The sequence below is a fragment of the Mirounga leonina genome, unplaced genomic scaffold (assembly GCF_011800145.1).
Source record: "Mirounga leonina isolate KUSES-001 unplaced genomic scaffold, KU_Mleo_1.0 Mir_173, whole genome shotgun sequence".
NCBI lineage: Eukaryota > Metazoa > Chordata > Mammalia > Carnivora > Phocidae > Mirounga > Mirounga leonina.
Genome location: NW_023270447.1, coordinates 30,278,649 through 30,305,787, shown reverse-complemented (window position 1 = coordinate 30,305,787; position 27,139 = coordinate 30,278,649). Strand labels below are relative to the sequence as shown.

General features: G+C 38.6%; 1 protein-coding gene and 1 pseudogene across 4 annotated transcripts in view; both read left to right on the top strand.

Annotated features, from left to right (window-relative positions):
- Window positions 1-25,837, top strand: part of MIGA1 (mitoguardin 1) — a 100,143-nt gene extending 74,306 nt beyond the window's left edge. For 2 of the 4 annotated variants that reach the window (XM_035018219.1, XM_035018220.1), the window contains exons 9-16: window positions 12,801-12,919; window positions 13,178-13,250; window positions 13,906-13,992; window positions 15,329-15,427; window positions 17,414-17,548; window positions 18,931-18,984; window positions 20,969-21,085; window positions 23,646-25,837. In XM_035018219.1, the coding sequence (XP_034874110.1) occupies window positions 12,801-12,919; window positions 13,178-13,250; window positions 13,906-13,992; window positions 15,329-15,427; window positions 17,414-17,548; window positions 18,931-18,984; window positions 20,969-21,085; window positions 23,646-23,864 (903 nt within the window). In that variant the 3' untranslated portion in view covers window positions 23,865-25,837. The remainder of the gene's footprint in view (window positions 1-12,800; window positions 12,920-13,177; window positions 13,251-13,905; window positions 13,993-15,328; window positions 15,428-17,413; window positions 17,549-18,930; window positions 18,985-20,968; window positions 21,086-23,645) is intronic. The other 2 variants (XM_035018221.1, XM_035018222.1) reach the window with 2 other exon arrangements.
- On the top strand, window positions 104-6,957 carry LOC118020297 (annotated as a pseudogene).
- Window positions 25,838-27,139: the final 1,302 nt, after the last annotated feature.

The window sequence follows — 27,139 nt, the reverse complement described above, 5'->3', positions numbered from 1 at the left end:
TTGCCCTGTGTTTTCCCCAAGAAGCTTTCACTTTTGGGCAGGTCCTGCAGTCAGACATGGTGTCTGTCCCCAGTCCACTGTGCTGGAGCCACATTTGGACGTTATGGGTAGTTATTGTTCCTTCTCCCCAAGGCTGGAGTCACTTTGGAGTGGTGCTGGCCCCTGTCAGGGCTGCTTGCAGACTGCCAGGCTTAGAACATCACTTTGGATGGGCTCCATTCAAGTGTGTATTGAAGGTGAGAGGACCACAGGAGAAATCAGGGGCAGAGGTGGTGTGTTAGCAAGGTTTGTGCAGGTCTGCTATGGGAGGAGACTTGGAGGAAAGCCTAGCAGGAGAGGGTGTGTCTACAGGAGAACACCAGGGCAGGGTGTACTGTTAGCAAGTTATTTGTCAGATATTAGTGCTTCACTGGTTACTGCAGGTATCTGTGTATCTAGTCTGGGTGGTGGGGAAGGGAAATAGTGTTTGCCAGCTCCTTTGTTCCTGGAGAATTCTCCCAAAGATCTCTGCCTCTCCAGCACATGCTCTGAGATTAGTAAACAAATCTCCCTCCCATAGACCCCAGGCATTTTTCAAATTGCTGCTTCTATGCTGTATCTCAGTGGGGCTGTTTGTTGTGGTGCCTCTTTAAGAGTGGGGACTCAGTTTCCTGTCTTCCTCTGGCTCATACAGAACCAAGCCTGCTGATTTTTGAAGTTCCAGGTGTTAAGCTCCGCCAATTGTTAAGAACTTGAAAATTTGGATCAAAGCCTCTGGTTGTCTTACTCTGAAGGTTCAGGTGGCTCGAGTGTTTGGCGTAAGGGTCTTTTTCTCTTCCCTCTCTGCACTGTGGTGTCCCTACCTCTCATGAACAGCCCTATGGGTCCATTTAGCTCCTGACTGCACCTCTGCTCTTCCTACCCACTTTGATGTGGCTCATTCTCTACATTTAGCTTTGGAGAGTTTGTTCAGCCAGTCTTCAGTCAGTTTTTGGGTTATTTACACTGATATAAGTATTATTTAGTTGTATCCCTGGGATGAAATGAGCTTAGGATCTTCTTACTCTGCCATGTTTCTCTTAATTTCTCTTTCTGATTGATTGTTGTGACTGTATAGAAATGCAGCTAATTTTTTTACATTACTTTTGTATCCTGCAACTTTACCACATTATGTTCTAACAGTTTTTTGGTGGTCTTTTAAGATTCTCTCTATATAGGATTATATCATGTGCAGACAGAGACAATTTTACTTTTTTCTTTCCAATTTGGATGCCTTTTTTTCTTTGCCTTGCCTAATTGCTCTGGCTAGAACTTAAGTGCTGTGTTGAGTAGGAGTGGTAAGAGTGGGCACTCTTATCTTGGTCTTAGGGGAAAAGCTTTCAGTCTTTCACTGTTGAGTATGATACTAACTATGGCCTTTATTGAAGTACATTTTTTCTGTACCAAATTTATTGAGAGTTTTTAACATAAAAGGATGTTCTATTTTGTCAAATACTTTTTATCTTTCTGTTCTGTAGATACTTATGTCCTAGATGATTTATAAGGAGAATTTCTACTCACTTTGCATTTTTCTGCTGTGAGGAATGATATACCTAATTTGTCCAGTTTCCTTATAATATGCAACTTTAAAAAATATTTTGCCAAGTATTCATTATACTTACTTTGTTGTTTAAGTTACAGAGGTTTGATAAAAAGAATCCTTATGGAAAACAAAATACATGAAAAGCACAAGAAGGGGTCAATATTTGAGAAACATCTTAGGAATGCTTCTAGGGTATAAATGTATGATCTTGGAATGTGAATGTTCCAAAATAAGTTCTTTTCTAAGAAATGTTTGTTAAATTATTTTTAATTACATTCATTATATGCCAGATACTTAAATTAGGGAAAACCATTTTAACGAAGAAAGTTATTAAGAAAATAAGATCTGAACTTGGGAAGTTAAACAGTTTGTGAGGATTTGAAAGATTTACTCAGAATTACCAGAAAGATTTCTTGCCTATTTAGATTAAGGAAATCCTGGCATAGGCTTTTTTCTAAGCTAGGTCAGTGATTTGTGAAAGTGATTAACAAGATTTTCCTTTATAAGCTTTGCCAAACATTGGTTTGGAACTACAGCCTTTTTTCTCTGAAAAGTCTTTTTTTAAATAATAGCTTTACTGAGAAATAGCTCACATGCTATAAAATTCACGTTTTAAAAGTGTACACTTCAGGGGCGCCTGGGTGGTTCAGTCATTAAGCGTCTGCCTTCGGCTCAGGTCATGATCCCAGGGTCCTGGGATCGAGCCCCGCATCAGGCTCCCTGTTCCGCGGGAGGCCTGCTTCTCCCTCTCCCACTCCCCCTCTCACTGTGTCTCGCTCTGTCAAATAAATAAATAAAAATCTTAAAAAAAAAAAAGTGTACACTTCAGTGGATTTTAGTGTACTCACAGTGTTGTGCTACCAGTAACACTTTATACTTCCAGAATATTTTTTTATCACCCCAAAAAGAAACCCCCACCTTTTAGAAACCACACCCTGTTCTCTCCTACCCCCCGCCCTTGGCAAGTACTGATCTACCTCTGTCTCTATGGATTTGCCTATTCTGGACATTTCATATAAATAGAATCATACAATATGTGACCTTTTGGTTTGATGTTCTTTCACTTAGCCTAATGTTTTCAAGTTCTGAAAGATCTTTTTAATGTTAGGATACTGCTGCACGGAGTGCCTCTAGGTCTCCCATCTGTTAAAGAGATTGTCATTTAATAGGTAGAAACTAATACTGCAAAGAGTAATTTTTAGCTGTGGATTCAGTTTTTCTTAGAATTAACACTGCAGCATGTATATGTGTTTAATATATAAATTATAGAGTGCTCTATTTTTTTTTTAAAGATTTTATTTTATTTATTTGAGTGAGAGAGAGAGAGAGAGAGAGCACATGAGGGGGACAGGGTCAGAGGGAGAAGCAGACTCCCCGCTGAGCAGGGAGCCCGATGTGGGACTCGATCCTGGGACTCCAGGATCATGACCTGAGCCGAAGGCAGTCGCTTAACCAGCTGAGCCACCTAGGCGCCCCTAGAGTGCTCTTTAAAGAGAAAATTTTAGGGGCGCCTGGGTGGCTCAGTTTGTTAAGTGTCTTATTTGAGAGAGAGAGAGAGAGAGAGAGAGAGAGCGCACATGCGCAAACAAGGCGGAGGGGCAGAGGGAAAAGAAGCAGAGCAGAGAGCCTGGTGTGGGTTCAATCCCAGGACCCCGATATCATGATCTGAGCTGAAAGCAGACACTTAACCAACTGAACCACCCAACCACCCATGCCTAAGTGTTGGACTTTTGATTTAGGCTCAGGTCATGATCTCAGGGTCATGAGATTGGGCCCCCATTGGCCTCTGCACTGGGTATGGAGTCTGCTTGAGATTCTCTCCCCCTCTAAAAAAAAAAAAATGAGAGAAAATTTTATTTCTTATAATCCAGATACTTCTACTTATACACTAAATGGAAGCTTGAAGATCTTTTTATTTTTTTTTAATTTTTAAAAAAAAATTTAATTTTTTTATTTTTTTACAATATTTATTTGAGAGAGAGAGCAAGTGTGAGAGCACGGGGTGGGGGAGGGGCAGAGGAAGAGAGAGAATCTCAAGCAGACTCCCCACTGAGCTTGGAGGCAGATGTGGGGCTTGATCCCATGACCCTGAGATCATGACCGTAGTGGAAAGCAGGCGTCTGGCACTCAACCGATTGAGCCACCCAGGTGCCCCTTGAAAAGCTTTTTAATACCCACTTCTCTGACTTGATAGCACTTGTTGATAGCAATCCAAAACAATACACTAATTATAATATGCAAAATGACAAGGAAAAATATTTAGAATAATGATAATCTGGAAAGGGAGAGCTGTATCTGCCATTTCATATTTCTATTTCCTGAATTGTCTTCCTTCCTCTGGGGTCAATTTTGTCTATCTTGGGCTTTCATTCTTGTACTGATGATTTTCTTCTCAAATTTGAAAGCTTAATTGGTGGCTGGATTGATATTCTTAGATAGATTGTGTGGGTTTGCAGTGTTTTATAATGTTTGTCTTTCCCACGAACAGGAAGACTAACTGGACTCCGTTTACTTCTTTGAGGTCTGTTGATTGGTAGGCTTTTCTTTAGGATAATGGTCTGGAAATAGCCTAGTAGGCAGGATGGACCTCCATAGAGAATGAAAAAGGCCTTATTCTGGGAAGCCCATTCCTCACCCTAGCTGACTTACTCTCCCCAGACAAACCAGGTAACTTTTTTCTTTTTTGAGAGAGAGAGTGGGGTGGGTTGGAGGGGAGAGGGAGAGAGAATCCCAAGCAGGCTCCACACCCAGTGCAAAGTCCAACGTGGGGCATAATCCCACCACTCACGGTCATGACCTGAGCTGAACTCAAGAGTCCATTGCTTCCCCAGATAATATTTATTTATTTTAGAAGATTTTATTTATTTATTTGACAGAGAGAGACACAGTGAGAGAGGGAACACAAGCAGGGGGAGTGGGAGAGGGAGAAGCAGGCTTCCTGTGGAGCAGAGAGCCCGATGCGGGGCTTGATCCCAGGACCCTGGGATCATGACCTGAGCTGAAGGCAGAGGCTTAACGACTGAGCCACCCAGGCGCCCCTCCCCAGATAATTTTTAAAGGGAAATGTTATCTGGTTGAAAATTTGTTTTTCTACAAGCTATTCTCCTATTCAGGGATGAAAGAGCAGGAATTAGAATGATATGTGGGATTACTATAGTTGTTTGGACACAGACTTTCATTTAACCTCCCTTTTTTTTAGATTTTATTTATTTATTTGACAGAGAGAGAGAGATCACAAGTAGGCAGCCAGGCAGGCAGAGGGAGAGAGAGAAGTAGGCTCCCTGAGCAGGGAGCCTGATGCGGGGCTTGATCCCAGGACACTTGATCTCAGGACATGTCCTGAGCCAAAGGCAGACACTTAACGAAGTGAGCCACCCAGGCGCCCCTTAACGTCCCATTTTTAATCCCTCCTCTTCACTCCTGTCACATACCTGCCTACTCCAAGCCTGGTGCTCTTTGAGGCTCTGCTTAGCAATGTCTCTCCCTTGACTGTATCCCCTGTTAAATATATTCTGGACTATGGGTTTCTCATCATTTTCATCTGTCCACACACTTCCATTTGTTTTCTAGTTTTTGGAAATTTTTGTCTTTCCTTTGCTGTTTTATTGTTCCCACTATTATATTAGTTATCTGTTGCTCTGTAATAATTACCCAGAACACATTAAGACAACAGTAAAACTCAGGTGTGGCCTTGGGGCTAGGGCTGAAGCTGTGAGGATCCCCCAGGCCTCAGGGGCATGTCCTGGATAGCAGGACTCTGTGCCCCAATTGGGGGGTTAATTCTGGGTGTCCTTGATTTCCTGGGGATTAAACTGGGCAGAGGGCATATCTCTTTGCATTACACTGGGGTCTAATGAAGGCTCGAGTGTTTTGGAAGTTGTTTTCTTTTTTTTTTTAATTTTCTGCTTTTTAATTTTAATTTTTTTTTTTGAGAGAGAGAGAGAATGACAGAGAGAGAGAGAAGGAGAAGGGTGAGGGTCAGAGGGAGAAGCAGACTCCCTGCCGAGCAGGGAGCCCGATGCGGGACTCGATCCAGGGACTCCAGGATCATGACCTGAGCCGAAGGCAGTCGCTTAACCAACTGAGCCACCCAAGCGCCCTGGAAGTTGTTTTCTTAAAATTCAAGTTTTATGGGATGGTTTTTTGGAAGTGAGAATTGAGTCCTAAAGGCTAATTCAGGGAATTAGATTGAGAATTTAATTCTGAACCTGCATATATTAGATAAGGAGTGTCTTTTGGACTAAGCAAGCCTACAAAAGCAGCTGGCCATCTTTCAAAATAAGAGAGTCCTGCTCGGAGGAATCAGCAAGGAGAAGCTCCTGCAATACTTTAAGAACATTGGTCTGGGCTGCAAGATGGCTAGGCAGGCCATTGAAGGCATCTATATTGACAAGAAATGTGCCTTTAGTGGTAAATGGGGCAGATCCTGTTTGGTGTGGTGCCTGAGATGAAGATGCCAGGGATTGTTGTCATCTGCCAAGACTACCTTCACTACATCCAGAAGTACAGCTGCTTTGAGAAGTGCCATAAGAATATGTCTGTACACCTGTCCTCCTGCTTTGGAGACATTGAGATCAGTGACGTAGTCACAACGGACAAGTGTTGGCCCTTGAGCAAACCATGTGCTTTACTGTGCTCAAGGCCGGCTAAGCCGCTGGCACCAGGAAGCAGTTCTAGAAGTTGTGAGACTGGACACCTGCCCACTCCCCCAAAGTTATTTTCCCATTCAAAAACAACAATAAACATTTATTATATCATTTTTGAAGGTCAGGAATTTGAAAGTGGCTTATCTGGGTGGTCTGGCTTGAGTCTTTTTGTGAAGTTATGATCCAAGTATATTGACTGGGGCTATTATAGTCATGAAGGTTTGACTGGAGCTGGAGAAACTCTTCCCAATATAGCTCATTTACAGCATGTTGATGCTACCTGTTGTCAGAAGACCTAAATTGCTTACCACATGGACTTCTCTATAGGACTGCTGAAGTGTCATCACAACATGGGACCTGGCTTCCCATGGCCTCAGAATTCACACTCATTATTTCTGTAGTATGCTGTTGATTACACAGGTGTGGGATGAGGCATGAGTACCAGAAAGAGAGAATCATTGAGGGCCATTTTGGAGGGTGGTTATTGTGGGTTTATTTCCTTTTTAATTTCTTTTCTTTTAGTGAGATAAGGGGATATGGTCACCTGCTTTCTTTAACTGTAAGTCCTATAATTTTAGGTGGTTGGTTTGAAAGGAAAATGTAAACATGTAAAAAATAGTCCATATTAAAATGGAACTTAGCCTATTTCATGACCCAACTTATAGTTTCGGGACTTTGGACATTTCTTTCATGGTTGTTCAGAGCCTTGAAAAATATTAAGGCTTTTAAAAATATTACTCCACAGGGGCGCCTGGGTGGCTCAGTCGCTGGGCGTCTGCCCTCAGCTCAGGTCATGATCCCAGGGTCCTGGGATCGGGCCCCACATTGGGATCCCTACTCGGTGGGAGGCCTGCTTCTCCCTCTCCCACTCCCCCTGCTTGTGTTCCTGCTCTCGCTGTGTCTCTCTCTGTCAAATAAATAAATAAAATCTTAAAAAAAAAAAAAAAAAGCATGTTCAACATTACTGGTCATTAGGGAAAATCAAATTAAAACCACAATGAGATTCTACTATTCTATTAGAACGGCTAAAATTAAAAGACTGGCCATACCAATGATATAGCCACTTTGGAAGAAGCCTGGCATTTTTTTAAAAAATTAAATATATCGGGGCGCCTGGGTGGCTCAGTTGTTAAGCATCTGCCTTCGGCTCCGGTCATGATCCCAGGTCCTGGGATCGAGCCCCGCATCGGGCTCCCTGCTCCGCAGGAAGCCCGTTTCTCCCTCTCCCACTCCCCCTGCTTGTGTTCCCTCTCTTGCTGTGTCTCTGTCAAATACATAAATAAAATCTTTAAAAAAAAAAAATGACTCCACATTCAGCAAAGTCATTGCTTGCCAAGGAAGATAAGGCCCAACCAAGTCACTCTTGCATCTCACCTTGCAATAAGCAAGGTAGTTCAATAAATAAGAGGCTTGACTCTGGAATCTCTCATTGTTGGATTTATTCATTTCTTATTAATATAAATTATTTTATGTAGAAACTTTAATTGGAGTCCCACTTTCCTCCTTAAGATTTTTCCCTACTAGCAGGTGAACATAAATCCTATTTGTGTTGATAGTGGTACAAAACTTTAAACTATTTAATATCTAAAGATTTTCTAAGTTATTTTAAAACATATTAGTTTTTTTTAACCTCAGAAGCACATTGCCTTTAGCATAATATGTTTCCCTTAAAATATGGGGGGAAATATTAAAGCAGAGAATATATAAGATCAGATATTGTCATTTCTGTTTACTTCTCTTTTTCTGCCTCTGACCAATAGCCATATTTATACTATCTTAAATATTGCTGATGCTTAAACTTCTTTCCCCTTGGGTTTTTGGAGAAGGCTGATAGGAGAGTGTAATTTGATATTTAAAAGTATAAGCTCTGGAATAAATGCCTGGGTTTAAATTGGTTGTGATCACAACATTTGGTTGTGGGACTTGGGGCAAGTTCCGGCCTGGTGGTGGGTATTGAGGAGGGCACGTTCTGCATGGAACACTGGGTGTTATGCACAAACAATGAATCATGGAACACTACATCTAAAACTAATGATGTAATGTATGGGGATTAACATAAGAATAAAAAATAAATAAATAAATAAATAAAAACTAAAAAAAAATGTGGATAATAACAGTACCTACTTCATGAATTGTTGTAAAGATGAAATCAAATTATCAAGTTAATGCATTTAGCACAGCACTGGGTGCATATGAAGTGCCAAAACTACAGCATGGAGAAATACTTCTAGAATGATAGAGTAACAATCTCCAAAAATCTCCTCCATAAAAGCAATGAAAACACTGGCAAGAATTGTCAAAATCAAAATTTTAAGAACTCTGAATGTTAATGAAAGACATTTCAGATTCAAGGGGCTTTTTATTTCAAGAAGAATGGCTGAATCTCCCTAAGAACAGTGAACTTTGTGGATTTTTAACTTGATCTCTTCCCATCCACCTCTCTTCCATAGTCTTGAAAACCAAAAATCTCACAACTGTGGTAACTGCAAAAACCAGGCCTGGCAACCACTAAAAGAAACTTAATGATTTTGAAGTTTCACAAAATTCTATTTTGACCTATATGGCAGCTCCCTGTAAAGTTCCATTCTCAGGACTTAATCTTTATTTGATCTGATTTAGAGCTTGCTCCAAAGGAAAGTCCTATTCCTGTGGCCTTTGTTGAAAACAATCAGTGGCAGTTGTTTAACATTATAGCTACCTGAGGTGGTGATACCAGTGAGGGTTAATAAGAGGCTGACCAAAAAACTTAAAAGGAAAAATTGGGCAATGAGATTTTGACAGAGCGCTTTGAAAAGTTCCAACATATTCCTGGAAATCTAGAAGGCCACAGGCATGCGCAGGATTGTGCATATGTCCAGGAAAGACTATAGAAGTCCCTGACCCCTCACCTCTGGCTGACCTTGATGTTCTGCATGAGCAGGGAGTGAAAGTTAAGGCAGAAAAGAGGGGGAAAAAATGATTAATTGGAATTTATCAGAAGTAAAAACTTGTGGTTCAAAGGACACCAACAAGAAAGTGAAAAAACAGCAGATTGGGAGAAATATTTGTAAATCATGTGTTTTATAAAGACACATATCCAGAATATATAATGAATGGTTATAACTCAACAATAAATGGACAAATATCCCAATTTAAAAATGGGCAAAGGCTGGGTGGCTCAGTCGTTAAGCGTCTGCCTTCGGCTCGGGTCATGATCCCAGGTCCTGGGATCAAGCCCCGCATCAGGCTCCCTGCTCCGCGGGAAGCCTGCTTCTCCCTCTCCCACTCCCCCTGCTTGTGTTTCCTCTCTTGCTGTGTCTCTCTCTGTCAAGTAAATAAATAAAATCTTTTTCTTTTATTTTTTTAAGATTTTATTTATTCATTTGAGACACAGAGATACAGAGAGAGAGAGAGACGGCATGAGCAGGGAGAGCGGCAGAGGGAGAGGGAGAAGCAGGCTCCCCGCTGAGCCGGGAGCCCGATGCGGGGCTCAATCCCAGGACCCTGGGATCATGACCTGAGCCGAAGGCAGACGCTTAACCATCTGAGCCACCCAGGCGCCCCAATAAATAAAATCTTAAAAAAAAAAAGGGCGAAGGATTTGAATAAGCATTTCTCCAAAGAAGATATATAGAGGCCAGTAAGGAGATGAAAAATGTTTTTAATTATAGAGTGGCTATAATGTAAAGAATGGATAATAATAGGGGCACCTGGGCGGCTCAGTCCATTAAGTGTCTGCCTTTAGCTCAGGTAATGATCTCAGGGTCCTGGGATTGAGCCCCTTCTGCTCCTTGCTCAGCAGGGAGTCTGCTTCTCCCTCTGCCCCCGCCCCCTGCTTGTGCGCTTGTATGCCTGTGTGCTCTCTCTCTCAAATAAATAAAAAGTCTTTAAAAAATATATAATTATTGGTGAGGGTGTGAAAAAATCTAAATCATTGTACATCGCTAGTGGGAGTGGAGCAGCCTCTTTGCCAAACAGTTTGGCAGTGGGGCGCTTGGGTGGCTTATCAACTCTTTGATTTTGGCTCAGGTCATGATCTCAGGGTTGGGAGATCGAGCCCCACGTCAGGCTCCACACCCTGCTTAAGATTCTCTCTCTCTCTCTCCCTCTCAAAACAAAAATTTAAAAATTAAGAAAAAAATGTTAAACATAGAGTAATCATCTGACCCTTCCTCTTTTAGGTATATACTCAAGAGAATTGAAAATATTAAAAACTTTTACACAAATGTTCAAAGTAGCCTTATTCATAACAAAAGTGGAAACAACCTAAATGTCTATCAATTGAGGAATAGATAAAAAAAGGAAGTGGCATATCTATACAATTCGGTATAGATTTATAAAAAAGAATGAAGTACTGATACTAGCTACATCATAGATGAACCCTGAAAACACTATGCTAAGTGAAAGAAACCAGACACAAAAGGCCACATTACTGTTTGTAAACATGAAGTTTCCAAAGTAGGAAACTCCAGAGACTGAGAGTAGATTAGTTTCCAGGGGCTAGAGAGAGGGGGAAATGAGGATGACTGATGATGGGTAAGGGGGTTCCTGTTGGAGTGGTAAAAATATTCTGGAACTAAAAGTTGGTGCTAATTGCAAAACCCTGTGAATATGCTTAAAAAAAAACCCTGAATTGTATGCTTAGAAGGATGAATTTTATAGTATGTGAATTATATCTCAATAAAGCTATTAAAAAAAAAGATATTACTCAGCCATCAAAAAAATGAAATCTTGCCATTTGCAATGGCGTGGAGGGAACTAAGAGGGTATTACGCTAAACGAAATAAGTCAGTTAGAGAAAGACAATTATATGATCTCACTGATATGTGGAATTTAAGAAACAAGGCAGAGGATCATAGGGGAAGAGAGGAAAAAAATGAAACAAGATGAAACCAGAGAGGGAGACAAACCGGAAGAGACTCTTAATCACAGGAAACAAACTTAGGGTTGCTGGAGGGGAAAGGGGTGGAGGGATGGAGTAACTGGGTGATGGACATTGGGGAGGGTATGTGATGTAATGAGCACTGGGTATTATATAAGACTGATGAATGACAGGCCTATACCTCTGAAACCAGTAATACGTTATATATTAATTAATTGAATTTAAATTTTATAAAATGTTTATTAAAAATAAACCAAAAAACCCCACAGAAAAAACAGGGGCACCTGGGTGGCTCAGTTGGTTCAGCATCCAACTCTTGATTTCAGCTCAGGGCATGATCTCCAGGTCCTGAGACTGAGCCCTGCATCAGGCTCACACTCAGTGCGGAGTCTTCTTGTCCCTCTCACTCCCCCTCTGCCCCAGCTCCCTCCCCATCCTGCTTCCAGCTTGCAGGCCAGCATGCTAGTGTGCATGTGTGCACATGCACCCAGGTGTTCTCTCTTTCTCTCTCTCTCTCTCAAATAAATAAATAAAATCTTAAAAAAAAAAAAATGCAGGGGCACCTGGCTGGCTCAGTCGGTAGAGCATGCAACTCTTGATTTCAGGATTGTGAGTTCAAGCCCCACACTGAGTGCAACGATTACTTAAAAATTTAAAAAAATCTTAACAAAAAAACCAAAAACCCCTACAGCGTGCTATTTAAATGGATCATCTGGTATTGAAAAATAAAAATCACTCCAAAGCTTTCTTGCTTAGCTGGCTACTCTATGGTGTTTGCAGTTGTTATTTTTTAATGAATTGTCAGAAGACTGGAATTTCATGTGTAGCATTGTTACGCTAGCCAGAGGTGCATGACTATTTTTCAGTTAGACAAAGGTTAGTCAGAGCTGGCTATGAGAAAAAATTCCTTAGAATTGGCCAAACTGAGATTGCAGTATTTTTGTAGGAAGTTTTGCTCCATTTGCAATTGTGAGTTCTAATACTTTTAAGCATTCTTTGGATGATAAAATCCTTCCCTTTTTTTCCCTCAATGCTTCATCTTCAGTTACCCTTATTGAACTATAAGATACTGCTTTTCTGTGTATCCTATGGATTTAAGCTGTTGAATTCAAAAGCTTGTTACAAAGTTTTACTCATTTTTACAACTGAATTTTGAAATAAAGTGAAGTTAGAGCTCAGTAACTGTAAAATCTTGCGGAATGATTTTTATGGTTTAATCAAATTGAGTTTTTTTATTATTATGTTATGTTAATCACCATACATTACATCATTAGTTTTTTTTTTTTTTAAGATTTTATTTATTTGACAGAGAGAGACACAGAGAGAGAGGGAACACAAGCAGGGGGAGTGGGAGAGGGAGAAACAGGCTTCCTGCGGAGCAGGGAGCCCGATGCGGGGCTCGATCCCAGAACCCCGGGATCATGACCCGAGCCGAAGGCAGACACTTAACAACTGAGCCACCCAGGTGCCCCACATCATTAGTTTTTGATGTAGTGTTCCATGATTCATTGTTTGCGTATAACACCCAGTGCTCCATGCAGTCTGTGCCCTCTTTAATACCCATCACCAGGCTAACCCATCCCCCCCTCCCAGAACCCTCAGTTTGTTTTTCAGAGTCCATAGTCTCTCATGGTTCATTCAAATTGAGTATGTTTTGATGTTAGCAAGATCCTATTTTCTAAGTTTTTCTTCTTACATCAGTGTAATCTGTTGTAACCCACTGTATTCTTAGCTTGCAGAACACAGAGAAGGACGACATGCTTACAGTCTAGAGTCTCTCTGCCACTGCCCTTTTTATGAAGAAGCCATGCATTTAGTCGAAGAAGGGAAAATTTACTCAAGAGTGCTTAGGTACCATTTCAGTTGTGCTTTTGTTTATGAAAAATATTAAGGTGCTGTTGCTATGTTGGTATAATATTTATTAAAGATGTTTATGAGAATGGGGGGAAATGTCTTTTAGGCTCAAAAATTTTTTTACATTTTTGTCATTATTGAAAAGACATGTGTTTTATATTAAGGTCCTGAGGTTAAGCCTTATTTGAATCCAAATTTGTAGTGGGCTTGATCTTGAATGCAGTTTAACAGTTGTCTTCCCTGTTTGTTACATAGAACTGAAATGTTGGAGTGCCTAGGAGACAGTGATTTTCTTGCCAAACTTCACTGTATTCGACAGGCTTTTCAGGTATTTTTTTTAACATTAAGTGACTTCACCCAGCCACTCATCCCCACCCTCATGCTATAGAGTCCAGCTGAATATAAACAGGACAGCTCTTTGCTCTTTATTATCCTTATTTTTAATGGCAACTATAAAATCTAAGTTTATTTTTCCTGCCTGCTAGTTCTTTCATTTGTCTTTGTCCTCTGTCATGGCTTCCCAGGTCCACCACACTTTGTCAAACAGGGTGTTCTGATGCTGGAGATGGCTGCTTAAAATAAAAATCCGCTTATTATCAATTAGTATGCTTTCTAGATTGTTTTGTATTTGAATCACTTGTAAAATCATTGATTTCCTAAAATGAAATAAGATCACTTAACATCTTTATTTTTCTACGTTTTGGGGACTATATAACATTTATTTTGGACTTTCTAATATGAAATTGAACAGAATTTAATTCATATTTATTTCCTTTTAATCTTTTGCGATTATAAGTTTCAAGAGCTCTTTTTAAAACCTTAGTAAATGACAGCTTTTCTCTGTGGCCTACCTGCGGACGTAGTGCCGCATGCGATGCATTGACTGTATTAGGGTCGTTTATGTGTAGATGTGCTATAGAGTCAGACGTCCGTTCAGATTAATTATAGATTTCTTTTCTCTTTGGGGTTGGATATTTTTTCAGGTAATACTTTCAGAAACAGCCAACAGGATATTCCTTGCTGAGAGTGGAAGGAAAATTTTATCAGCATTAATTGTGAAAGCACGAAAGGTAAACTTGATTTGGTGGCAAGTTTTTTACTGTTGATTGCTGGAGATTACCATACATTACATTAAAATACATTGAATTTTTAATAGAAGAAAAAGTTTTTGTAGATCATTTCAAAGGTTCACATATTAAAAATAAATTACCTAAAGAGCATTGACTTCTACTTGGGTTGATTTAGTTTCTGTGTATGAAGTCTACACTATTTTGATCAAGTTGTTGCTCATATGTTATTCCCAGCTTGCTGTAAAGTCTGTGAATGTCATATGGGGATCATCATTAGATCTGATACTATAGCCACCACTATTATTTCCTAATACCTCTTCACTTACCTCCCTCAAATCCTGTTCAGTAAGGTTCCAGGAAATAGTGTAGATCTCAGAAATCTGGAAATACAAATTGAGCTGCCTCTTACTCTTATTCATGGGACTGAATGAAGCAGAGCAATCATAAGAACTTCATTAAGACTGTAAGGAACCACTTCCCTTTATGTAAGGTGTGTCCAGGTGTTGAGAAGAAAAATCAAGTAAAACAGGCCTTCCTTGAGCCATTTGAACACATGGTTTTCTGACCCAATCCTTTTGAACCTCAGTTACCTCATTTGTATAATAGAATTATATTTATGGTACACTATGTCAGAGGGTTCTTATGATCATTAATTAAATGATAAGTGGGAAAGCAAAATTTTTTTAAAGTGCAAAATAAATGTAAGGTGATATTAACTACTTGTAATTCCCGGTGTAAATCTTACGTTGCTTTCTTGACCTTTCCGTGACAGATTAAACCCAGTGATTTCACCTAGAGTTCCTCTAAGAGGAATAGAACTGCATCAAAAGCATCACACAGTATCTGCTGTAACCAAGTTTTCATCTGAAGGACTGACCTAGATAGGCATACATATTTGATTAGTAAGCAATTTGCTTACAACATTTTACTACTGTTGAAACAACAAAATATTAAACCAAGTGAATATGACATAACCTTGAAAATGTATTTTAATTCAGTTACTTAATAGAATAAAGATCTAACAGGGCGCCTGGGTGGCTCAGTTGGTTAAGCGCCTGCCTTCAGCTCAGGTCATGATCCCAGGGTCCTGGGATCGAGCCCCACGTCGGGCTCCCTGTTCCACAGGAAGCCTGCTTCTCCCTCTCCTACTCCCCCTGCTTGTGTTCCCTCTCTCGCTGTCTCTCTCTCTGTCAAATAAATAAATAAAATCTTTAAAAAAAAAAAAAAAAAAGAATAAAGATCTAACAAACATACATGAAGAGTAACTCATTTACTTTGTAGGCTTGGGCCTTGTTATAAAGTTGAGTTTAGGATTAAAGTGTGTTTTCTTCTGCAGAATCCAAAGAAGTTTGAAGATGTTTTTGATGAAATGATCTATTTTTTAGAGCAAACTGATCACTGGGATAGTACTGAAATGGAACTTGCTGCTAGAGGAGTAAGTTTCAATTTTTTGTATATTCATTCCCCTTAATTATGTACATATAATATTTAGATAATCTGAGGCCACTGTTTCCTTGTCCTTGTTAAATGACAGTAAAACCAATTATGCGGTAGTGGTTATCACAGTCATAAACAATAACAACCACAGTCTTTATACTTTTGGGCAATAGTTGAAAACAATTGTTTAAGCCCATCCTTCCTTCCTCCCTCCCTCCCTCCCTTCCTCCCTCCCTCCCTCCCTCCTTCCCTCCTTCCCTCTTCTTTCATCAGTAAGAAGGCCCTAGCAGGGTGAGTGGTGGCCTGGGCAGGGATGGTTTTGAATGGGACAGCAGACAGCTTAGAGGGAGGAGGGGGGGATTGGCTACACAGGATTAAACAAATAATCAAATATATTGAGAATAATGGGAGCCAGGTTTTGCACTCTCAGGGAAGGAAGGTATAAAAAGCTAAGATTGGAGTAGGAGCTGTCCTTGTGAATTTGTAGTTTACTGTGTGTGTGTGTATGTGTGTGTGTATAAAGATGTAGAAATAAATATAAAGGTTTGTATATTTAGAAGCATATGAATACTTCCTAGTTCTGTTCACTGAGAGTCTGGGAGCAGCCACACCTCAAAAAAAATTACTCCTAGCACACGGAGGTTTGCTTCTAAGTACCACTGTTCACTAAAAGGAACCTAGGACTCCTTGGAAAAATGGCTGATTTCAGCACTGCGATAGGGGAAGTACATAATGAGGCTGGAACATTCTGTTGTAACAGAAGCTTAAAGAATGAATTTGCAAGGGGCTGAAAGGCTTTCTAGGCAGAGAAAATAGTAGGTACAAAGACAGAGAGACATAATCTTTCTTTTTTTGGTGTTCCCTCACTTGGTGGAGGGATTGGTATCCATTCAGTTGTGCAGGCCAGAAACCTGGGACTCATCCTTTACACCTCCTGGTCCTTGCCTACCATATCATATTTATGTCTGAGTTTTGTCAGTCTTTTTAGTTTCTTCATCTTCTCTCTAATCCTGCCAGCATCGCTGAGCCTGAGTAACTACTCTCTCTCCCTGGATTGCCTCAGAGTCTTTGCATTGCCAGATTCCCTGGCTACTCATCCCTCTACCCAGTCACCCTCTCTCCTCTCCATTCCAATCTCTACACTGCTGCCAAACAGTCTCTAAAAAATGCAAATCTGATCATCCATCTCCCCTCTACCACTGCCGCTCCAAAATACTGGATAAAATCCAAAATTACAGACATGGACCTAGCCCTTCCTCCTTGTTTCCAGCCCCTTGACCCTGTGCCCTTTGCTATAGAGGCTACAGCACACTTTCGATGGTTTTCTTCAACTCGACACCACTGTGTTCCTTCTTACCTGAAACACTTTGACAGGTATTTCCCGTACCTGGGATGCCTCACTCCCTAAAGAAAGCCCTCTCTGACATCTAGTCTAGATTAGAATCTCCATCATAAGCTCTCATAGTCCCATGTCCTTTTTCCTTTACTGGGTTTATCACAGTTTATAATTGTGTATTTGTGGGATTATTTGTTGCTGTCTGTTTTCCCACTAAATTCTAAGCATCTCATTTGGTTGCCGTGGAGGTCTGAGCACCTGGTACAGCATGTAATACAACATGATATGCATGACTGAATGAAGGAGCAAGAGGCTCATGATGTGGGGAAGATAGGCAGATATCCCAGGAGCTATAGAACAAAGCAGATGGAGCATGGTGGTTACCATAAGCACAGTATAGACAAAGGACTCCTAGAATGCAGTGAAGGAGAGATTAAGGGATCTAGGAAGAAAGAGCTGTTACGTGAATTACAGTTTCTGGTGATGAGTTGTTTTCATATTTGTCTCTCCTCTTCCCCTTTTTTCGTCAGGGATATAATCTGAGTCAACTATAAACACCCTGCTGTTATAAAGCATGAAGCCCTGGTTCAGACTTTATTTCAGCTCTATGTAACAATAATTTGTGTTTTAACTCATAATTTAATGCAGGTGAAAAATCTAAATTTTTATGATGTTGTTCTGGATTTTATATTAATGGATTCCTTTGAAGATTTAGAAAACCCACCCACATCCATACAGAATGTAGTAAATAATCGCTGGCTAAACTCCTCCTTCAAAGAAACTGTAAGTGGTGGTTTACCTTTTTCTCAACCATTTAAATTTGATGGGAAATGGTCAGAACTGGGAAGATCAATAACATTTACTTATATATCTGCCTATAGAATGACTAGTGTGGAAACGGCTCAATCTTTGATACTGGGATCAGATGTGTATGATACACAACATCTTCAGATGAAATTCCCTTTGGCTCTTCTGTCTGTCCCTGTGCTGACCTGGAGGACTAGTGTTTCTTCAGATCTCAAACTCAGGCTTCAGACCAGTTCAGGCCTAACCAAAAATGTAACTGAACTGTCTCTGTGACTAACCTAAAATACAGCAGTTGTAAAAAGACAGTATGTATTTTTTTAGAGGAAAATATGGAGATTTATATTCTCAAATACTATCAAAAATTAGGGGAGGAAGGGGCGCCTCACTGGCTCAGTCGGTAGAGAGTGCAACTCTTGATCTCAAGGTTGTGAGTTCAAGACTCACGTTGAGTGTAGAGAGTAGTTGAAAATAAATTTTTTAAAAATTAAAAAAGGAGTAAAAGAAATAGGCATATGCAAAAATAAAACAGGTTTAAACTATATTCTATACTTTGAATGTTTTCAGTTTCTCTGTTTTTTTTGTACTCAGATCTCTAGTTGACATTGTTTTTTTGTTGTGCTTTAAGTATGTACTTGGAAGGAAGTAGGTAAAATAGATATTCATGCTGCAATTAGAATGCCTCTAAAAAAATGTTCCAGCTGCCTATTTCACAATTATTTTGGAAATTTCTGATACTAAATTTTAAAGAATTTTTAATAAATCCACTTTTCACTCAAAATATGTTTTAACCATAAAAGTTACATGTTCTCCCATTTCTTAGCTGATTTGGTCAAGTGACCTTGATCAAAGTTGGACCATGCCAGATTTCCTTAAGATCCGCTTGGGTATTTTAGTCCCTATCATTAAGGTTGTATTTCTTAGTTCTTTATTGGAATAACTGTTAGCTCTACCCACAGCTATTTCCAGCAGTACTGTTCTTGAAGAAAAAAAAATACTGTGTTGTCTTTATTATTATTGCATGAAACAGCTGTTGTATATGTGTATCTGTGTACACATAGTTTCACTCTTTTCCCATAGGAAGAGAACTGGAGAACTGAGAGTTCAGTTATAGGTAACCGGGTTTCTTGGTGCCAGAGCTCAGCCTTTTTTCCTTCAGTGGCTTTGTATTGAATTTAAAATTTATAAAAACAAAATACCTTTTCATTATTTATTCACAAACAATAGAAGGAACCAGGACTGGCTAAAATGTTTTGAACATTTTAAACCCATAAGCCTATGAGTTCCTAATACAAATCACTCCTAATGCAAAGTTTATATAGTCATAAATGTACGTCTTTTTCTCCTCTGTATATGTTTAGGCTGTGGCTTCAAGCTGTTGGTCGGAGCTGAGACAAAGAAGGCAGCAGATGAAGGTAAACTTCACTATGCCTTCAGCTGCTTCTCTTTTGGGTCATATGAGGCTCCTGTCAAAGAAACTGCTGAGTCAGTTCTCAAGTGGGGATGGCAGCTCATAGGGACTGTTCCTCGAGCTGGAAGAGTGACTTACTGATACTGGGTTGGCTTCCCCTGTTCTGAATTCCTTCTTCCTCTTCCTTAACATTCGGTATAGTTTTCAGTAGAGAGAACTGAGGCATGCATGGGATTTCTACTATGTGAGAGAGGGTTTAGGGTTGGTTAGAAATGGCTCTGATAGAATTTTTAAGATAATTCTGGGGACCATGTACGTGAATAATTCTTGTTTAAAATGATTCCAGAGGGCAACCCTCTCAGGTCCCCTCCCTCTTTGGGAGCTTTGTACTCTATCATTCAATAAACTTAAAAAAAAAAAAAAAAGATTCCAGAGACCCTGTGTTTTAAACAAGCTTTCCAAATGAGTATTCTAAACTCTTAACATTTGGGAACCACTGGTTTGGGGCTAGGGAGCAGACTTGTAGACTTGGGCTTGATTCTTACACTAGCTATTATGACCTCGGGCACGTTCCTGACCATCAGCTGACCTCCAGTTCTCCTATTTGCAGATGAAATTGGTGCCTGCCTCACAGGCTCGGTGTAAGAATGAAATAAGATAATATCAACCAGCTTCATTTAAACATAATGAAAAGTAAATATAAAAATGAGCTTAATAAGTAGTAGTTTCCATAATAATCATGATAATAACATATATAACTTTATGTCTTCTTAGCATAAATCATACCTTAGACTAGTCTCCTGTCCATATCCACAGATTACCTATATATCTCCCCTCTTGGGGAACTATTTTCTAGACCTGGAATGCCGTACTCTTTCCTCTGTATTTAAATATATCTTACCTCATGTTGAGTTCAGCTCATGTTATTACTTGGGGAAGCCTGTCTCTTCAGTCAGCTCACACTCATGTTCTACCTGTCTGAACTCCTACTACAGTTAGAGTCTATGGGATTTAGAATTTTAATTTATGCAGAACCTCTCAGACTAAATAATAACTTCAGTGCATCCTTCATAACTTTTTGGCCTTCACTGGTTAGCTCTGTGTGACTTAGGACAGGTTACTTAACTCCTCTGATGTATCACTTTCTATGATGTTAACACAACCTACTTTTTCAGGAACGTTTTATTAGATTAAATAGAACCTAGCACATTATCTGGAATATAATGGGTACTCATTAAATGTAATTGCTGCTAGAGTATATATATATTTTAAATGGAGGTTTAGAAGATGTTTTGGGGCCTATAAAATAGAAAATAACCCCTCCAGGAGACAGAATCGTAAGGCATAGTTATCCCCAGTTGATGCTATATGACAAATCCCACAGGATGTTATTTAACAAGGTAAATTCAGAAAGTTAATAAAGTTAGAGAGGTTCCTAAATTACAATTATATGTATTATTATTGCACAAAAAGAGGTAGTAAGTACACAATTAAATGCTTCAATAGTATCTGGTTCCTCAACTAAAAGTTAGGATTCTAACAAGCATATTTTTGTGCTTAGTCATTTAAAAATCACTTTGGTCTTTTTCAGGTAATTTAATTAAGTGATTGAATGGAACTGTTTAATAGCTGAAACCATAGTAATCTCATTCATCCTAAAAATTATACTGCTAAGGAACACCATAGCATTCTTGTTATTGCTTGGTTGTAACACTGATATGATTACTTTTTTATGAAGTATTTTTATGAGGTGAAAATGCCTTCAAGAAATAATCTTCCTCAGCACATTTGAAACTGTTGGCTAGGATATGAAAATTATATAAAACATTCTGTGACTCTAAAAGTTCCTTAGTAGGCTGGCTCATCATTAACCCTTGGTCTGTCCTCAAAAAGCTGATCATATGATGGATAGCAATTTAAGTTTCTTTGCTAGAGATAGCTAATTCAAGAAGGTAAAAATAACTCAATTCTCCTTTACTTCCCAACAGATCCCAGATGGATTTTTTGCCCATTTTTATGCCATTTGTGAGCAAATCAGCCCTGTCCTCGCCTGGGGCTTTTTGGGTCCTCGAAATTCTCTCTATGATTTATGTTGCTTCTTTAAGGTATGTTCAGTCATTGAATCATCTCTTTTTTTTTCTAAATCGAAAAGTGGATGAGGCTTTATTCTGTTTTGTTTTTGCTTTCGTAGGAAAAAGAATGTTAATGAAAGGTAGTTATAAAAGTCACCTAAATTCAGTGTTTCAACGCCAGTGGAACATTATTATATAGATTTGGTGCTTTATCCCAGAGTAGATTCAGCAAGTCCGTTCACCTTATCAAATCCTTCTATAATGGCTTTGTGCTTTTGTGTGGTGTGAGACGTGGTTTTGTGTGGGTGTTACCCTGTTACAATCAAGTTGCTGCAGACAGTTGTTCTTCACCTTGGACTCTTCTGAAATGTATAAATCAAATAATAATGTGTCTTTATTGCACATGTGGGCAATTTAGAAGTTCTGGTTTAAGGTAACATGAATGATAAAACCCAGTTGTGAGAGCTAACATGGGAGTTTAAGGTCATACCCTGTCGTTAGCAGTTTGCCAAAATGCAAGTTACAGCTCCTTGCAGAATTTTCTGCCTGGCACGGTGCCAAGAAAAGTCTCATTATTTCCTTGTCTTGAATTTAGGCTGAGTTTCAAGGAGCAAATAAAAGTAAACATAATCAAGTATGAATTTGAAAGTTTTTGATGTTTGAAAGTGTGGATTTTCATTCTGTTGTTCATTTAAAAAGTTAAATTATTATGTTTATGTGCTGTTAATGTAACATTTGTATAAGTGTTTAGGAAAAGTTATTTTACTGCCATTCAAAACTGATCAATTTTTGACTCGTGTTTTTTTGAACTCCCAAAAGGTAAGGTATGTGTTTAGTGGGAAGAATTTGGACTGGGAATTAAGTTTGTCATTAATGAACAGCCTGACTCTAGGCAAATCATGCTCTGTCCTCCTTGTCTTTATCTATAAAATGACAGGGCTCGACAGGTTGATTGCTAACTCATCCAGATACAGAGTCAAGCAAATCTATGTAGTGTGCCTTCCTAGTACTTCATAACTCTTGATTTCTGTGGGATAGAAATTAAGTATATCTGTTTTTTGTTGTTTGGAATTACTTTTTTTTCCCCCCCATCATGGCATAACAGCCTGTGACTTAGTAGTATATAAGTTGCTTAAAATGAGTTTCAGAAAAAAAGAATGAGATTTTTGCCATTTTCAACAACAGGGTTGGACCTACAGGGTATTGTGCTAAGTGAAATAAGTGAGACAGAGAAAGACAAATGCCATGATTTCACTTATATGTGGAAACCAGAAAACAAAGCAAATGAACAAAAAAACCCATAGAATCATAAATAGCACAAAGTGGTGATTGCCAGAGGAGAGGGGATTGGGAGGAGGGGCAAAATAGGTGAAGGGGATTAAGAGATACAAACTTCCAGTTATAAATAAGTCACGAGGATGAAAAGTACAACATAGGGAATATAGTCAATAATATTGTAAAAACCTTGTATGGTGACGGGTGGTAACTACACTTAACCATGGGGAGCATTGAGTCATGTGTAGACTTGTTGAATCACTGTGTTGTACACCTGAAACTAATAAAACACTGTATTTCAACTGTACTTCAGTGAAAAAATGAGTTGCAGCATAAGTATTAACTTACTGAAATGAAATATCCTTCAGATCTTCCAGTGGTTTGAGACCTGAAATTTTTATTTTTCATGTATCTTAAGTTTTTTATATACAGAAAAATATACACTTAAAACTTAAAAGTTAGGGCTCCTGGGTGGCTCAGTTGGTTAAGCGTCTGCCTTCAGCTGAGGTCATGATCCCAGGGTCCTGGGATCGAGCCCCGCATCGGGCTCCCTGCTCGGCGGGGAGCCTGCTTCTCCCTCTCCCTGCTGCTCCCCCTGCTTGTGCGCATGTGCTCACTCTCTCACAAAAATAAATAAATAAAACATTTTTTAAAGATTAAAAAAAGAAAAACTTAAAAGTTACAGGGGTGCCTGGGTGGCTCAGTCAGTTAAGTGTCCCACTCTTGGTTTTGGTTCAGGTCATGATCTCAGGGTCATAGGATCAAGCCCCGAGTGGGGCTCCATGCTCAGCGCAGAATCTGCTTGAGATTCTCTGCCTCTCCCTCTCCATCTGCCCCTTCCCTGCTCGTGCTTTCTCTCTCTCTAAAATTAAAAAAAAAAAAAAAAAAAGACAAAAAAATCTTAAAAGTTCCAACTATTGGAAATAGTTTACTCTTCTGTCTTAAAGTAGTACCACTGTTCAGAGGTAACATTGAAAATGTCAGTTATTAAGAAAGAATTAATAGTAGCCCCTTACATTTAGACAGTGCTTTAAGGTTTACAGGCATTTCCCATAGATTTTTTTTTTTTCATCATCATGTCAGCCGTGAATAGTATAAAGGACAAGTAGTAGTATCCCGTATTTTACAGAAAAAGAAAATGAGACCTAGGAAAGCTTTAATCACTTGTTCAAGGTCCCTTTTCCAATGGGATATGAGACTAGTACGGGCAGTCAGGCCTTCTGACTCCTAATTCAGTGCTTGTTACAATATTGGTAACTATTTAGATTAATGTAATTTTGGTCTGATAGTGCCAATTTGTTTTATGTTCATTTTCCAGAATCAAGTTCTTTTCTTTCTCAAAGACATTTTTGACTTCGAGAAGGTGCGCTATTCCAGTATAGAGACTTTGGCTGAAGACCTCATGCAGTTACTTATTCGCCGCACTGAACTGTTAACGGCCTATCTTGGAGCTGATGCACTGAGGCATACAAGTAGCTGTCTAAGTAGTCATGGTCAGGTTATGTCCAGTGGCCTGTTGGAAGCCAAAGTACAATAAGTACCATAAAAACCATACCATTGGAGTGTGCTATGAAATAGTTAAGGTAACTATTGATTTTGTACCACGTGTTACAAGGAATTGGGGGATATGGACTCAGGGAGGGAAAAGACATCTGGTAGAGAATGAGTGATCATACTGTATTTACACAGAAGTTCTGTCAGTTGAATCCCTGTGTACTGTATCCAAAGTGGCGCTTTCTTGTCTTTAGGTAATAATTTAAGTCATGAAATGCTGTATATTTTATAGAAATATTGCTTGAATTGAAACCAGTACTTGGGAGTTAGTTGATCTGTCGTCCCAAAGCTGTCTGCAAAGTCCAGTATCCTTCTCAAAAGCTCTGTCTTTATACTTTGCACCTTGAAAATATACACTTTAGCCAAGACCTTTGTGGCCCCCTTATGTAAGAATATATTACTCCTAGTGTCAACAAATTGAACTTTGCCTGAAAATGTATTTTTCATTGTAAAGTTATTTATTATTCAATCAAGTATAGGCAGTAGTCGTGTTTAATATGTACTGCTTACATTATTGCTTGTGCATTTGCTCATGTTTGAATCAAAGAAATTGTAATGGCTGAGTATCATTATAAACATTTAAATGAATTGACACTGAGAAGTTTACAAGTTAGAAGTTTATATTAGATTTACTCAGTTTCCAAAATATATTATTGTTGGTCCTATAAGTTAGAATAACGAGACTGAAGAAATTTCTGTTATCTTTTTATAGATTAGAGCATTTTCCCTTGAATGATTATTGATTAAAAAGATAACATTTATTAACTATGAGAGGTAATTAAGATTTTCTGTGTGTAGTTTTGAAACTATTTCCCAATATCTGAAGGTATTAATCTGGATACAGTAAAATAATTTCTCCCTTCTCCTTCTGTAGAACTTATAGCACACTGGGAATTTGTCATATTATGCCCATATTTTAAAAATATTCATTCTTTGAATCTTCGTGAGGTTTTAAAGGTTTTTTTCCCTTGAATATAGAACAAAATATTTTTTAATGGCATGGAAGTATATTTCATGTCCTTTATGATAAATAAATGAACAAATGAGTTGTTCATATGAGTAGGGTTCTTCAGAGTATATTAGATACATTCAGAGCTGTGTTAATTTTGTGTCTAAATCATATACCACTTATTTAAAGTGGCTCACTCAGCACATCAACAGATTGGATTCGTGGAATTTGCTCCTAAGGTGGGCTTTATTTATTTCAAGAGGGAGTTACCCAGAAAGATCTAAAATATATTTTTTAAAAATGAATGTTTAGATTAAAGTGCCTAGCTTCTGACTAATGAATAGAAAATAAAAAGTGAGGGAGAAAAGCATAATCTTTTAAGGTTTTAAATTTACATTTGTGCCACATTTATGTAATATTAGTTACAAATTATGAGTTTCAGAATCTTTATGCTCTTTGCATGTACTGTGTCCCATAATGTGGGGGTTACAGCATTAAACAATATGAAATATTGCTCTGATATTTAGCTCCAGACGTTTCCTACATATATTCTTAATTTAACAATTGGCTATTCACAAGTCTTATTATTGATGGAGGAATAGCATTAGAAGTATCAAAGCTAAAAATTCCATTATGTGTTGTTTAATTTTTAATTCATATCTTGTATTTTTAGCTTCTTGTTGAGGTACCATTGACCTTGAATGATTCACACACACGTGTGTGTGCACGCACACATTCCCATCATTGTGTAGGCAAGACAGGTATTGTTTATATTAATTTTCCTGTGGGGGGGGCTAACTGTTTTAAGCTGTGGTTTTATAAACAAAGCTGTAAGTAAACTTAATTACCTTTTTATTTGAGGAAGATATTATTTGAAATCTATTTTGAAGAATTGCACTATTTAATAATGCTGCTACTACATAAGATAACTCTGGGGAATTTATTTCATCAGATAAGATGAATGGCTTTCCAGAAAGTGTTTTTTTTTTTTCTCTTTTTTCACTTCACCTTAAAAAAAAAGTTGCCCATATTCAAGAGGCTGGTTTGTCAAATTCAGTGTTTGAGTTTCATTCGTTTCTGGTCAGTTACATAGCTACTACTTCAGCAAAATGCTTTCTTTGTGGCCTTTGACAAAAGAGACAAGAGTGGGGCGCCTGGGTGGCTCAGTCGTTAAGCGTCTGCCTTCGGCTCAGGTCATGATCCCAGGGTCCTGGGATCGAGCCCCTTGTAGGGCTCCTTGCTTGGCGGGAAGCCTGCTTCTCCCTCTCCCACTCCCCCTGCTTGTGTTCCCTCTCTCGCTGTCTCTCTCTCTGTCAAATAAATAAATAAAAATCTTAAAAAAACCCAAAAAACAAAAGAGACAAGAGTGACCAAATAGAATTTCAGGGTAATAAGTATAGAAAAAAAAAACCCTCTCTATTGTAAGGGAAGAAACTTGAACTTTTTAAAAGAAACATCTCTTAAAAATGGTTCTGACCACAACAGAGTACTTAAGACATAAGTACCAATTTCAGTTTGCCTTGAAATTGGGTTAAGCAACTAACGCAATGTTACAAATAATAAAAAATGATTAAACTAGAGTTTTTTAGGAAAAACCCCGTTAGACACTCACGCTGGTACAGTCAGAGAACGGCCTTTGCCACCGCCAGTCCTACTACCGGCCATCTTCCTGTGTACCTGATCATCAGGGGGCCTTGAATTCATCCTGAGAAAATGGGTTTTTCCTCTTGTTTTCTGGAAGACAAAAGATCCATGTTCAGGTGATTTATGTTTAACTTTCTACTTTGGTTTCTCTACATTTTTGTTCAACTAAAAAGCTAGTAATTCTTCATTTAAGGCTTACAATATGTTTATTAAATGTCAAAATGAGATTTTTTTTAAAAAAGAAGCCAAGTTTTTCATATGGTTATAGTCAGCTCCAAAAAACTTTCTCTCATAAAATAGTACTGTTTATTTGCATCCATTTATTTTTATTCTATTGTTAAATGACTTTATAAAAAATATTTACAAACTTTTTCTTGCCTTAAGATGTAACATTTTCACACCTGAAACTAATGTAACATTGTCAACTGTACTTCAATTTAAAAAAAAAGATGTCACATTTTCTGCTTAAATGATTACCTAAAGAGTGCTTATTTGCATCACAAAAGAATTTAGTTTATTATTCCTTTAAACCTATGAAATAGAAATGCCAAAGTAACATTTAATATACTTCTCTGTGACCTTTCATAATCAGAAATTTTAAATTATGTTCTTGACAATTTGCTTTTATTTTAATGTGAACACATATTAGGAAATTATTTGGAATA